Source organism: Tarenaya hassleriana, unplaced genomic scaffold (assembly GCF_000463585.1).
Source record: "Tarenaya hassleriana unplaced genomic scaffold, ASM46358v1 Cleome5, whole genome shotgun sequence".
Lineage (NCBI taxonomy): Eukaryota > Viridiplantae > Streptophyta > Magnoliopsida > Brassicales > Cleomaceae > Tarenaya > Tarenaya hassleriana.
In genome coordinates this window covers 2,560,466-2,574,701 of record NW_010967707.1, presented here as the reverse complement: position 1 = coordinate 2,574,701, position 14,236 = coordinate 2,560,466, and the positions used below count along the sequence as shown (strand labels likewise).

The 14,236-nt window shown below is 36.7% G+C and overlaps 3 protein-coding genes and 1 pseudogene across 3 annotated transcripts; 1 reads left to right on the top strand and 3 right to left on the bottom strand.

The window, feature by feature from the left end:
- Nucleotides 1-2,627: 2,627 nt before the first annotated feature.
- Nucleotides 2,628-5,109, bottom strand: LOC104826455 (probable inactive serine/threonine-protein kinase fnkC). The gene is made up of 6 exons (XM_019204205.1): nucleotides 5,018-5,109; nucleotides 4,482-4,667; nucleotides 3,954-4,123; nucleotides 3,559-3,844; nucleotides 3,318-3,484; nucleotides 2,628-3,020 (listed from the first exon to the last, which is right to left on the bottom strand). The coding sequence occupies exons 2-6, from the start codon at nucleotides 4,655-4,657 to the stop codon at nucleotides 2,851-2,853; spliced, it is 969 nt and encodes a 322-aa protein (XP_019059750.1). The 5' UTR covers nucleotides 4,658-4,667; nucleotides 5,018-5,109; the 3' UTR covers nucleotides 2,628-2,850.
- Nucleotides 5,110-5,753: 644 nt separating this feature from the next.
- On the bottom strand, nucleotides 5,754-7,184 carry LOC104827411 (annotated as a pseudogene).
- Nucleotides 7,185-7,516: 332 nt separating this feature from the next.
- LOC104826454 lies at nucleotides 7,517-9,458 on the top strand. The gene is made up of 3 exons (XM_010559151.1): nucleotides 7,517-7,613; nucleotides 8,085-8,733; nucleotides 9,027-9,458. Exons 2-3 carry the CDS (start codon nucleotides 8,124-8,126, stop codon nucleotides 9,155-9,157), a joined length of 741 nt encoding a protein of 246 aa, XP_010557453.1. The 5' UTR covers nucleotides 7,517-7,613; nucleotides 8,085-8,123; the 3' UTR covers nucleotides 9,158-9,458.
- Nucleotides 9,459-9,782: 324 nt separating this feature from the next.
- LOC104826453 (non-specific phospholipase C2) lies at nucleotides 9,783-13,508 on the bottom strand. Its single transcript, XM_010559149.2, has 5 exons — nucleotides 12,953-13,508; nucleotides 11,703-12,072; nucleotides 11,088-11,322; nucleotides 10,306-10,485; nucleotides 9,783-10,101 (listed from the first exon to the last, which is right to left on the bottom strand). Exons 1-5 carry the CDS (start codon nucleotides 13,408-13,410, stop codon nucleotides 9,785-9,787), a joined length of 1,560 nt encoding a protein of 519 aa, XP_010557451.1. The 5' UTR covers nucleotides 13,411-13,508; the 3' UTR covers nucleotides 9,783-9,784.
- Between the last annotated feature and the right edge of the window lie 728 nt (nucleotides 13,509-14,236).

The window sequence follows — 14,236 nt, the reverse complement described above, 5'->3', positions numbered from 1 at the left end:
ATATCTTAGTAGGATTTTAACGAGAGATTTATCGAATCGGTCCAAACATATTTAAAAAGTGATTATCTAGTGGAAAGTTTAAACGTCGGACTGCGATTGGCTGGTTTAATAAGGCAGAGTAAAATTATATATATATATATATATATATATATATATATATATCATTAAATTAAATAAAGTGGGTGGGCTTTGGCATGACGAAAGTGTCCTCGGGATGCCAACACTACATTATTGGACGGAAAGAATATTTATATTATATTATATTATCTATATATATATATATAAACTATTACTCCTTTGTGTTGATTTATTTTGGTAATCTTATGTTTTGATCTTTCTCTTTCAGCTCACCCTTATATATATTTTAGGAAACATATGAAAAAAGAAAAATAACTAATTATTAACCAAATTCCAAACATCATGTATTATCGAGCAAAATATTTGAAATTTCTTAACCTAAAATTCGGTCGCCATTCTTTAAGTTAGTTATTTCGGGTCTCTGTTAGGATATAATAACTATAGTTTTATTTGATTTGGTTATGTAATAATGTAATTCGGTTATAGTAATAAAATTTGTAATCATGTAACAATCAAAATAAAATTTTGTTTTTTACATAAAAAAAAAATTAAATTTGTTTAACCGAACCGGATCCGCGGCCAACAGTCTCCGTTGTCGGATGTAAAGCCCAAATAGTAAAAAACCCAATTGAATTGAACATTTCTTTTTTCTAAAAAAAAAAATAAAGATAAAAGATATCTCTATTTTTTTTTATAAAAAAAAGGTTCTGTAATTTTGATATCTAGAATGTTAGTAAATTATGATTCGGCCTTATTCGAAGTTAAATTTCAAAATGGTTTTTTTTTTCTAAAATGATTTATTATTATTATTATTTGGGATTTTTTGATTTCCAAATAAAAATTAATGAAAACGTTAAAGAATATGATATAAAATGATGCGGTCAACTTTTGTAGTGCTGCTTTTGCCAAAATTAAGCACAAAGCAACTCCTGATGTTAGCAAATGCCAATTGGCAGGAATCTTATCTAAGCGCATTAACAAACATGTATTTTTTTAATCTCAAATTCAACATAAAAAAAAAAGCTATGCATACATACGGGTGTATATACACATACATATAATTATATCAATATATTCTGATTTTTTTTTTAAAAAAAAAGAAGCATACAGGCTACTTTTAGGTGAGGGGTGAACAGTTTTTTCTCAGGACCACAAATAGTTTGCCCTTTTTATTCTCCATAGATTATGGAACATACACCATTGGGAGAATCGGCAGATGGATGTCGAGATGGACGAAAAACGGAATACATACATACATACATACATACATACATACATACATACATACATACATACATACATACATACATACATACATACATACATACATACATACATACATACATACATACATACATACATACATACATACATACATACATACATACTAAAGCTCTCAATAATGAAACCTTATGTCAAAATTGGTATCATTTGAAAAATACTATTTCTCTTTTAGCACAGTGACTCTGATGGTGCAATTTGCTTTGAGAGCTTTGCATTATATAAAATATAATTTAATTAAATAATGATAAGGTGGGGGCATGTGATAATGGATGAGGGGAAAAATCACAGAGGAGAAATGTGTTTGGTTACGATTGGAGAATTGGGTAATGAAATAAATACCGAAATCATTCATTCAGTGCTCTGTCCCCTAAAGCTTCAGCACTCCCATTCATAATCAAAACCCCATCTCCTTTTGTGTCAGCTGCCCCACCTTCCCTTCTTCCCTTGTCCTTTAGTCATTGCGACTATTCCAATATTTGGTTATTTTTTTAAAATATCTTTTCAAAATATATATTCACTCGTTTTCATTACAAAATATATGTCTGTTTCCAAATCAATCGGCTTAAACTCCTATGGTTACTCAGAAAACATTTTGTTATAAAATCTGAATATGAAAATTAAATATGTAAAATGTTTTTAAAATCGAGAAATATAAAACAAAAATAACCAAATTAAAACCTAAAATTTTATGTTCCTTTGTCCATTTTTGATAATTTATTGATTTACCATCCAACCAATTAAATAAATAAATCAATAATAAATGCTCTCGGTTTTGCTTTGCAAATCAAGAAATCAAGATTTCAAGAAGAAACTCTTCAACGGACCAAAACTCGAGCACCGACAAAGATTTTGATGAAATTAGTCGCATCGAAGGTTTTTTTTTATTTTTTTTATTTTTTATAACGGTTAACTCTGGTTGCTATTTTCGGACGCATTGATTAGGTAAAGTCACCCGTCCGGAACTAGTCGCATGGAAGATTGGATTGAAGAAATTAGTCGGATAGAAGACTGTCGGTAATGATTCCATGATATGATATTTATACAAAATTTACTTTTATACCATTGCCTGTAGAGCTGTTGTCTAACATCATGTTCATGTCGGATACATACGGTACAACTATTGACGGTTTGGGCTTCGTCTCGATGTCCCATTGTCTCGTAACCTGAATATAGGCAGAACATATCATTTTCTTGGTGCATGCAATGGTAATCACAACTACTGTAACCAAACCCTCTGTTTGGCAACGTGGTTTTGGCTCATCAACTAAACTATAACTCAGTTTTGTATTTTATGATATTATTTTGAAACTTCTGATATATCTTTGTTTCATCGATTGATAAAACCACATACAAAGGGCATAATACTACAAAACAAAGCCATTGTCAAGGAAGCTTCCTTTTGCACAATAATGTAATGGCATCTTTGATATAGCAGATAGTATTATACTGACTTCAGCTTCGATGTAGAATGTAGAATCCACACAGTACTCATTCTGTGTTTGAGGAAAAGTAGTTGGTTTCAGAAAGAGCTTCAAATTCGACTTCAACCACCAACTCATCATTCATGATAAAACCTTTGGAGGAATCTCGGAGATCGGATAAAGAAACAAACTGCGGGTATCCCCAATCATAATTCGGTTTCTCGAACCAATACTCAGCTGCAAGAAGCAGACAAGAACATGTAAGTTGGGCCAGGCCAATACCGAGTCGCAAGTACAAAGAAACCGGAACACTCTTCTTCAATTTGATATAACCATGTAGTGTATACATGAATTGGACCAAGGCAAGTTACAGATTACAGAAGAAAACAGATTTTATATTACGCTTACCGATTTCATGGAGCAGAAAATAAAAATCAAGGCATAATATGATTGGATTGCTTTTGGACGCCTTATTCAGCCAAAGACTCTCATATTCAAGACTTCAAAAGGTGAAATAATTAAAGATTACATTACCTGTACTTTCTTTATGATTGGATTGCTTTTGGTCAAGAACTCGCAGCTTGTAACGAGCATAAACCTTCTCCCCGGGCTTCAATACTTCGTTCCTACCTAATTCCACAAATAGCGATACCCAATTGCCCTTTCCGCTGCCAGTCCCACGTGGATACAAATCCAAAACCCTAAACAACGTGCAGTGAAAAGCAGTTAACACCGCACACAGCTGCGAGAAAAAAGCAATTTGAAATCCACCCACCAGCTTCTTTTTCCCATGGAGAACGCCTCAGATTTGTTTACATCTTTGGACAGTGTCGAGAAATTCTTAACCCTCCAGGTGAATTTGGGGCTATCAAATTTCTTAGTAACCGAGAAGACTTCGCATTGGTGGAAGGGAGGAGTAGTAAAAACATCAACACCAAACTCACAGTGGCCTCCATCATAAAGATATCCATTTGCGGGATCACTGAAGTTATCAATTGCAAGCACTTGAGAGAATCCCTGCACTGTTCTCAACATGTAGAAGCATTGCACTTCTGTACCAACTACAACAAAAATGAACACACAGTTACAGTTACATTGCAGAAGAATTGGAGTCCACAATGTATTGATAACACTGTTGGTACAAAAAAAATGTTTTCAATAACAATGAACCTTGTATTGTCAAGTATTTATTCTCCTTCTTGTTGTAGATGAAAAAATTCAGATCTGCATAGACCTCACGAGGAGCAGTTTTGAAGCATGAAATGTCGATAGCCACGTAAAGAGAAATGTACCCAGTCCCATTTTCACGCTTGTTTCCATTTGGGTAGAGAATTAACGTCCTGTTGCTCTCACCAACACCAACGTAAAAAACATCATCCGACGTAAAGACATTAGAAACCTTTGTTTTTCAGATGTCTAATTACACGCATGACCAATAATCATACTGCAACACTTAGGGTTAACAAAATGCAGGCTTGGTGCAGAAAATAGAACCTAAGATTCTCCAAAATAGGTTAGAAAAAAACATTAACTAGAGAATTTGGTATTGATGCTTGAGGAAAAACTAGGCTTTAAATCAATTATCGTTTGGAATCCAAGACAAATACTTCAACAAAGGTGCACTAGATTAATCCATAAAAGCTATATTCGGATAAAACACAAAAAAAAAAATGCAATAGAAGGAATGCCAGAATGTACCAATTGTATCCACCCGCAGTGAAGGGACATGATTCATACTTCTCAGTGCTATCGGAATTTTGCAGTTCCTCGAAAGACTCGATCTTGAGGCAATACGTAGAGGGAGGACGATGGCTCCAATACCTCGCAGTGCGTGAGACACTTGGCTCTGATTGTAACTTGCTGTCGCTGGCCATGTTGATTTCACTACAGAGTTTGCAAAAGTTATGAATTACAAGTTCGAACCAGAAGTTACAATAAATCGAATGGAAAGTACAAACCTAAGTATTACTCAGAAAACGCCCTCTATAGCAGTGCATACAAGAGAGCACCACTTGATTTGTACTTATACTAGTCTTAACATTAACGATATACATAGACTTTCATAAATCTTTTAGTGACTTGCCAACTTCTTAACCTTCATGCAATGAATCCTTTGATCTTCACTACTTATGTTTAGACCTTCGTGAATAATCATTTAATTTTGAACTCTATCCATTCTAGAAGCTATATTTTCTCTCAAGAGAGATTAACAAAAGTTCACGAACCAGACTCACTTTTATTGGTTGTATCTATGCAAGAATGTTTAATGCGGTTTCTGCATTTTTCTGATCATTTGGTTGGTTGTATCTCTCCCACATGCAACCGCCAGCCACAGTCCATCCCTAGAAAAGGGAAATAAAAAAAAATTATTGCACTTGCAACAAAGTCAACAAGCCATGCATATTATATTCACAAATAATCAGAGAGATGCGGAAACCACATCAAACAACAATCTTACATAAGTCTCGCTATTAAGCAGCAGCACATTGCTAAACCCCAATAGTTGACATTCCTTTAAAACTCAGTATAGCAAAAAAATGTTACTTCAACCCTTGAGGTCTTATCAATCGGCTTTACAAAATACCGTGTCTTAGAATGTGTAACCATCGGCTTTTGGAATCCTTATGGAAATTGTATCCACCTTATGGAATTTCCAACTAGTTTATGTTGAGAGCAGTTACCTGAAGATGATGTGGGATATCCTTCTTATCCTTGTCACTTTCACTAATATCCTCAGATTCTACAATAGGTTGCGACATTTCAATATCACTAATATTATCGACCTGACCAGAGATGGAAAACGAGGTATATTCGGAAGAAAGGCCCCCACAAAACACCACACCACAATCCCAACCCCTTTGTAACCTCATTAACAAAGAAGCATTGTCTCTCCGTTATATACTCACAACTTCATAAACATCCAATTTTTCTTTTGGAGCAACGGATTCTGTTACTTCTTCCTCTCTTACCCTACTCGAAATCAATTTGCCGCTTCTTCATCTCCTCAAAGTACCTTCCCAACAAACGCTACTCTTGAATGACCTTCAAGTCAGCCAGGATTTCAGAAGAGAACTCGATAGCCTGAGTGAAATCGTCTTCTCCTCCACATGAGACATGAACGACGTTAAGGATCTCTGCCTGAAGACGGGGATCAAAATGTGACAGACTCGGTTCGTTCTTGATGCCTCCGGATCCAGCAAGTATAAGGCAGGCCACATTAGGCTGGCTTGTGGCAGGATCAATGAAATACTGCGTGGCAAGTTCAGCAGCCTTCCTCGCATAGTTTTGACAATTCTCACTAACAATGCGGGCGTAATTAAGGGCCGACTCTTGTTCTCTTCTTGTCGGGAGATCAACAGAGAACTTGTGAAAAACTTCTTGGGTATTACCTCTGAGAGTTCCAAAGAGGGTTCCATTCCATCCATCACAATAAATCCAAACTTCTCATAAGATTCTACCAGTTCATTCAGAGCTTCTGTGTGGAACTTGCTGTCACACACGCAGAGAGATGCATTTATAGGCCTGAAAGGCTCAAAGTCAATAGTGACATCCTTTTCCTTGCCCTCTTCATTGTCAACCGTACCAGCGTAGGGCACAAGCCCATTAGGCGGGACGTTGCTGTAAAGTTTCAGCCTCTGCTGGGCAAAAGTTATTGTGCCCAAAACAGATTGACTGTTAGTGTTTGAAGTAGTTCCAAATTCATCACCCAACATCTTGGTAACATGAGCGATCTGGTCACCAGGAGATATGATAAGTGAGATATGCTTGTGCCATTTTCCTGAGCAGCTTCAAGCGCTTTGATGAGCTTCTTGATTTTCCATATCTCGATGTACTTATCGTTGTCGTGATTTACCGCCATGGTGCCCGCGGTACAAACGAGATGAAACTGCAATAGAGATACGGTTGGAGAGCGAAAAGGTATATCAACATATAATTGGGTAGTCTCCGCGGCATATCGAAATCTAGTTCACAACACATTCATAGATTCAAGAGGCGAGATCTCAACAGTTCCCAAGAAAAGAGACTAAAACATTTACCATTTCCGTCAAATAACAAAGGAAGAACGATAAATCTGGAAAAACCCAATGGGATTTGAATCCTAGTATAAAATCTGATCAAAAGAGGTAAGGGTTTGTACCCGATTATGAGAATTTACAGCGAACCAACCTTCTGTGAAATATTAAACAATAAAACCAGTAAAACATGTTGCACAATGGAATTGAAAACCCTAACCCATCGAAACCCGAGAAATCTAAAACGTGAACCCTAAAAAATGAACCTGAGTTGAGCTGAGCCCGACGAACGCGGTGAGGGGAGCGCGAGGAGAGGGGTGAGTCGGTGAGAAGTGTAGATCGCGAGAGATCGTACGAGGGGTGGACTATGTCGTAACGTGGGACGGTGGGCGACGGGTGGAAAGTTGGGGATAAATATGTAATCCTAATGGCAGAAGGGTAAATATTATGAATTAGTAGAAGGGTAAATATTGTGAATTCTTAAGGGTATACATGTCCTTAGACATAAAAAAACCATTACAGTATTTCTATAATAATTTGTAATGTATTTTTTCAATATTTACATTGCAAGAACTGTCCAATAACGGCACTTATTGATTGGTCAAAGTTTTTCATAAGAAAATAATTTGAAATCGATAATAATTACGTGTACACACGGAATTGTAGATAAAATAACTATCTCAATATTATTATTTAAACAAAAATAAAGAGGATAAAACATTCTACATTGTTCCTCCGCTGGCTCTCGCTTCCCAAGCCGGCCCCACTTTCTCGATTAACCGGAACCGCTTCCCTCCGTCGCCGGCGAAATTCTCCGGTTAATATTTCTTTCTCGTTGATTGTAGTACTCTTCATAGTGTGTGTGGTTTTAGGGTCTCTACTTTGGGCTTTATGTTTCTCTCTTGATTTCACTTTGAAAGCTGGGTGATTCTAGATGTTTCTGTTGAAATCGAGACAAGCGATGAGATTAATTGGCGATTTTTTGGAGTTTCACTCGGTTATACCAAATGATCGATCACCCTTATCATCTTTTATTATCGATTTGCTTGTGAATTTTGGATTCTTGGATAATTAGGAGCTTTATGAATCGGAATATTTTAGGGATTCAGAGCTTCTCAACACCGAATTTTTATGTCGGGATTACAATGGTTCTGTTTTAAGTTGATTTTTCAGCTGCCGTGGTTAGGGTTTTGGTTTTTGTGATGTCTGTAAGATTTCTCTGTTCACACACTGGTATTCAGACAAACTGGTTGTGGTTTTCTAATTAGAGATTCATAATGATGTACAGATCTAGTTGAAGTAGTGGCAAGCATTGCATTGTGTAAGGATGAACATTGGATTGCCGAGTATTTCTTCCTGGTTTAGCAATCCATCGAAGAAGGATGTGGCCATGGGAGCGACCATCATATCCACGACTACTACTCTCGTTGAACAGGAAGAGCCAGCGAAAGGCTTATTTGACATCAAGATATGGGCCTGGTCACTTGTCTCGGGTATTCCTTGGGCAACCGATTCTGAAGACAGAAAGCAGAAAGCCACCACTATAAACAGAGGGCTCAAACAGCATGCTCAATCTCGGAGGTTGCAGAGAACAAAGGTTGTGACTACCGTCTACCGCTTCAGACCTTACGTGTCGAAGGTTCCATGGCATACAGGCCCGAGGGCGTTTCTCTCGCAGCTTTTCCCGAGATATGGCCACTATTGTGGACCCAATTGGTCAAGTGGAAAAGACCAAGGTTCCCCGATTTGGGATCAGAGACCTATTGATTGGTTAGACTACTGCTGCTACTGCCATGATATTGGTTATGACACACATGATCAGGCCGAGCTGCTAAAAGCAGACTTGGCTTTCCTCGAGTGTTTGGAATCAAACAAGTACGTAAGTACCAAGGGAGATGCTCATGTTGCTCACTTTTACAAGACAATGTGCATAACAGGTACTTCCAATGTTGATACATTTCTCTGAGCAATATGCTTTAAGAGTTAAGACCATAGAGTTCTCTGAGTAATATTAGTGTTCTTTAGCTGAAACTTTTCATTGTTCTAATGAGGGGCGCTGAATATATACGTCAACATTGGATCTATACGAGAACTTGTGAATTCTCCAAATTAGGGCCATTCTTAATCTGCATATAGACTTCTGATATTTCTTGCGAGCGACTTCTTGGTCTGATTTCTGTTACCATTTGAGAATATATCCTGAAACCATTCGGTCTCGATTTTCTGACAGGTCTCAAGAAGATACTAATACCCTACAGAAGCTACCTTGTGAAGAAGATACAGCACGGCCAGAATTTACTCGACTTTGGGTGGATATTAAGCAGCCTAAGCAAGAGAAGCTGGAGTTTTCAGAAGAATTGATCCGCACGTTCATATTCCACGGATGGAAAGGTTTCTCAAGTAGAGGCAGAAACTTATCTCTGCAATTTATGGTAAAGCATCCCCTTTCATTTTGTACATAGAGGCAACAGAAGAAAGAGTACTAGGTTGTGTATAAGTCTTCTTGTTCATATGGTAAACCACGAAATCAACTGCTGACGTTGGTAGAAGTCTTTGGTGCTTGTACATTAATTGTTGAAATTGCTCATATAAATACCCTTTTATCCCTCTTGGGGTCTTCAATGGATTTCAGTGAAGAAAATCATTGAATCTTGCGTCTTAATGTAGAGGTGTTGTTACCCTTTTCTTAAACTGTTCCAAAATGTTGCTTCTGGTAAGGGATTTATACTTCGGGTATATGTTATATTTTTGTTTGGTTAGTTTTACCTTTGGTATTTAGTTTTTGTAAAAACTATAAATTTGTTCAGTTCGAATTTGATCTTTATCAAAAACATTTATTTTCTAAAGATTTTTTTGTTAATTTATATTGGTAATCATATCCAATTGGAATGAATCACAATTATTTAGAAAATATGCTAACCATTTTTACTTGGAATTGAGCCTTCTTTCATCTCAATCCTTAAAATCAATCCTACACTTTTTTTTCTTCTAATTTCCGGGTTCGGACTTTGCGCCTTCAGAAGATCTTGAGGTGAGTGAAGGTTTCATCTGCACAATCTGTTCCTTATCAACGCCCATCCTGAGAGCCAGACGTCCGGCCTCGAAGAAGCGTTTCACGGCTTCGTCCATGTACATTTTCCCTTCCCTCACCGTCATGTTTTTACCCGTTTCCTCGGGAAAAGTCGATAGAACGTGGTCGCCCTTCAAGACCGCGGCCAACTGTATCAACTCCCGTTGGAATTCCGTCAGTTTCGCGTCCTCCTTTGCCTCACCCTTTCTTATCCTTACCGGTTCCGGTAGCTTCTCTGGCCATTGACAGTCAATGAAAACCAAGACTTTTTGTAAGAAACATACGCAAGAATGTTATATTATGAAACGGATATAGCTTTTCTTATCTTATCATACCAAACTAGATAGGAAATGTGTTTCAGTTCGATAAAAACAAACTCGGATATCCAAATCATACGATCTTTATCGAAATCAAAACTTGACGCGGAGGCGAAACTGACCTGGGCAATCGGTTCTGGGTTCGGTCCGGACACTTAAGATATGTTCGAAAGTGCCAGCCCATGCATCTCTCTTTGTAAGAAACGGGGAAGAGAGGTTGAAAATCTTCTTCACCGTTGCGGGAATGGACGAGTGCTCGTACTCTGACGTCGGAGTCGGCAAGCCATTGGGTCCATGCACAACTGCGTCCAAACATTTATGTTAATAATATCAATTAGATATTGTTATGACTAATACAATACTCTAATTAAAATTGTTATTGATATTACATCCAACGTATGTCACACACATTTTTATTATATGTTGATAGTAAATTAGGGTCATTAACTATTAAAAGTATGCGTCGCTAGGATTCAGTCATTATAACTTTATTTATGAACCGCATTAGCATGCGAGATGAAATTATAACTGTTTTAGTGGAATATTACATAGTTAGAACAAAATACAAACACGCACACACATACATATATTTGTTGCGTGTATGTGTACATGTATATGTATATATATATGTGTGTGTGTGTGTATGTATGTGTGTTCTCATCTAAACCGGGGGATAAGCAACCACAAGACAAGTACGAATATGCCCAAATGAAAAAAAAATGCAGAGACTACCAGACAGTTTTGTCTTGTAATGTGGTATGACGCAATATGCTTTTTTCACGGGTTCTATACGTACACGAAATCTATCGCATACCTTATACACATACATATATATATACACAATATATATTATTGTATAACTAGATAGATATGATGTAAAAAATGAAGAGATATAGATATTTACCGGTTCCTTTCTCGATCCAAGGGGAAACGGCAATGGTAGGAACACGGACACCTAACCGATCGAACCGGAAAAAGAAGGGCTCGGGACCGACGATATCGTCGGGGGAAGGAACGCCGTTAACCGGAGTGGGGACGTGGTCGAAGAACCCACCGTGCTCGTCGTAAGTTATCAACAACAGCGTCTCGTTCCATTGCGGGCTCGCTCTTAGGGTTTCATATACCTCCTTCACCAGCATCTAGTGTTTTTTTTAAGACACGACATGTTCAATAAGCCTTTTTTTTAATGAGAAAAACGACTCTTAAAATAATAAAACCTGCACATATTTTTTTTAATATATATTTCCGATATTTAGGTTTACGTATTGAATAACAAAATGAAATATCTATATTTTGAAAGTAATTAAAATTAACGACCGTTGAATTGAATGTTTATATTTTAATAAAATCAATAAAACTAAGATCATTACCATTTCAACATGAATTCAGTAACATTTTGAAAATGCATGTACTTACACGAAATAAATTATCAAATGTATAAAAAATCACGTAATTTTTTCAATAAGAGCTTGGTATTTCTGCATGCATAATGAAAAGGATGGAGGGGAATTAATGAAACCTGTCCATTGTAGACGTCATGAGAAGGATGGTCGTCATTGGCGGGAGCGAGCGCCAAGTCGAAGTATCGTTGCTCGACCACCGCATAGTTCGGGAGCTTCCCCTCTCGGGCATGATCCTTGAAAGAGCCGTACGGCTTGAACTTGAACACGTATTTGAGTTTCCTCAGTTTCTGATAGATCAGAGTCGACGGAATATTCTGGAAGTATATTCCGAACGACAGCCCGTCTTCCTCGAGATTCTCGAAAATGGTTCTCTGCGGATAGCCCTTTGCCAGCTTCCACCCCAGGTTGCTCGTGGCTCCGCTCGATGTGGCCGCGTGAACGTACATCCGGTTCGGTTGGGTGGACGTTGGGATCGATGCGAACCATCTACTTAACCAAGAACATTAGGAATACAATTTTATATTTTTATATTTTATTGTTGGATATATCATGTTGATTTTGTGTTTTTTTATAATAGTAAATTAATAATCCGATGCATAGAAATATAACCATATCTCAGATGTCATCATCAATTTCGTAGCCCCTGAAGACTCTTTGTAATTTTCTTTTTATTGGTTTTTTTAAGTTGATTATTTATATAAAACAAGAAATTGTTGGGTTTTTATATATATATATATATATAAAGTAATGCAGATCGATGGTGAAGTAGTTTCATTTTGTTTCCATATGGTAACTGTTTGCAGAAAAAAGACGTGTACATGTGGTGTGATCGTGATCCATACAAGATTGCCAAAAAAAAATGCACACACACACACGCGCATATATATATATAATATGGTCCACCATCATTAATGTTATGTTATAGTTTTTTATTTTGAAACCCACTATTTTCTCTATTAGTTTTCACACTCATTTGGTCAGCAGAACCATAATGAAGCCAATTTATAATTTAGGGAATATATAGTATGATTATGCAATGCGGAAAACCCGTGGTTTTCTGCCCGTAATTATGTAATCCATGCATTAGCAAAATGAAAATACCTTAATTTTTTGAATTAATCTAAGTATGGATATATAGAAAATGAAACAGCTTAATTCTTTTTTTTTGTTACTTTTATATTGAATTCGTTAGTTTGAATTGTGTCCATATTATTTTATAATAAAAGTATTTACTTTTAAAAGGAAATTTTGGTATTTTCAGTTCTTTTCGAATATTATTAACAGAAAATTATACTTTTTTTTTTTTAAAGAAATCCAAAAAAAAAAGGAGATTGAGGGCGAAAACAAGAAAAAAAATAAAACTGACCTATCAAAAAGGGCGAACTCGGAGACAAGAGACTGGAAGACAGGAACCTTATCAGGAAGGAACCCATTCATCACACTCGCCGACATGCTCCCGGTCGGATCCATCGACAAAGCTTGCTGCGCGAACCCTTTCATCTCCGGCGGCGCCTTCGTATCGTCCGACCCGAATACCTGCTCCCTTATCGCCTGAAACGAGTGACCCGGATCCGGATCCACGTAATGCGAACCCGACCCAAAGAATATCTGCTTCGAATTCGGGTCTGCCACCGACTCCCTGTTCCACTCGGACCCGTCCACACCGTTGATCTCCGGGTTCAGCTTCTTCATCCATCCCAGCATGTGATCGAATGACCGGTTTTCCATCACCAGCACCACCACAGTCTTTATCGGACTTGCCCCCTGTGCTCCGCTGTAGAGGATCATTGCCACTATGAGGATGACCAGCCTTTTCGGCCACATGTTTTTTTCTTCTTTGATTTGTTGAAAATCGAAGAAGAAGAAGAAGGAAGAAAGAAGCTTTGGGTGGGAAATCAATCGAATGCTGTTTTGTCTTTATAGTGTGGCTGTCTGGTTGATATTATAAAATAATATATACATATATACATATATATATATGTGTGTGTAGATATATGTATATATATGACAAGTAGATTCCCATTTATAGCTTTTTGCAATTTATGATGGATTTTTCTAAATGGAAACAGATCTATGGCGGCCTTATCAAAATCACATTCGAGGAAGTAAAGCTGTCAAACAATGTTTTATTCATATCTTAAATCTATTTTTAAAATTGCATAGATTGGATATGTGCTATTTTTAGTTATTGTTGTGCACCTTCCTTTCATTTCAGATGTTTTTCAGGTAAAAATAAATATATTTCGTTATGTATCATGAATGCATGCATGCATCCACATACAAAAGGTATCTTAGTTGGAATACCGCAACGGGAAAAAAACACTTGTTTCTGAAACCTTTTTTTTTTGTTTAAGGAAAAACATTTTCTTTTGTCAAAGATGATCCTCCGTAGATTCTCAAGGAATCTATAAGTAATATGAGTGTGAAATGTAAATTACAAAAAAGAACGCACTCCTATCTTTGTATATTTACCATTCTAATATCTCAAACTTCTAAATTTTTATTTCATTTTCAAATTTTTGATATTTCATATAATAGTACTCACACTTTATTTAAAAAAAATTAAATAAACAGGCTTAGTTTTATCATATATTTTGTCGATCTCAATTGATTGAATTACATAATTTTAATAATTTATTAAATTCGGATA

Bases quoted from the DNA above. Each gene is read 5' to 3' on its own strand.
- LOC104826455 (XM_019204205.1), bottom strand. From the start codon at position 4,657: ATGGCCAGCGACAGCAAGTTACAATCAGAGCCAAGTGTCTCACGCACT. The intron at 4,124-4,481 runs GTACATTCTGGC...TGAGAGCAACAG, and splicing joins ACTGCGGGTGGATACAATTG to GACGTTAATTCTCTACCCAA. The intron at 3,485-3,558 runs GTGGGTGGATTT...CACGTTGTTTAG, and splicing joins TCCATGGGAAAAAGAAGCTG to GGTTTTGGATTTGTATCCAC.
- LOC104826454 (XM_010559151.1), top strand. From the start codon at position 8,124: ATGAACATTGGATTGCCGAGTATTTCTTCCTGGTTTAGCAATCCATCG. The intron at 8,734-9,026 runs GTACTTCCAATG...ATTTTCTGACAG, and splicing joins CAAGACAATGTGCATAACAG to GTCTCAAGAAGATACTAATA.
- LOC104826453 (XM_010559149.2), bottom strand. From the start codon at position 13,410: ATGTGGCCGAAAAGGCTGGTCATCCTCATAGTGGCAATGATCCTCTAC. The intron at 11,323-11,702 runs GTTTCATTAATT...AAAAAACACTAG, and splicing joins ATGACGTCTACAATGGACAG to ATGCTGGTGAAGGAGGTATA. The intron at 10,486-11,087 runs GTAAATATCTAT...GTTTGGACGCAG, and splicing joins TTGGATCGAGAAAGGAACCG to TTGTGCATGGACCCAATGGC.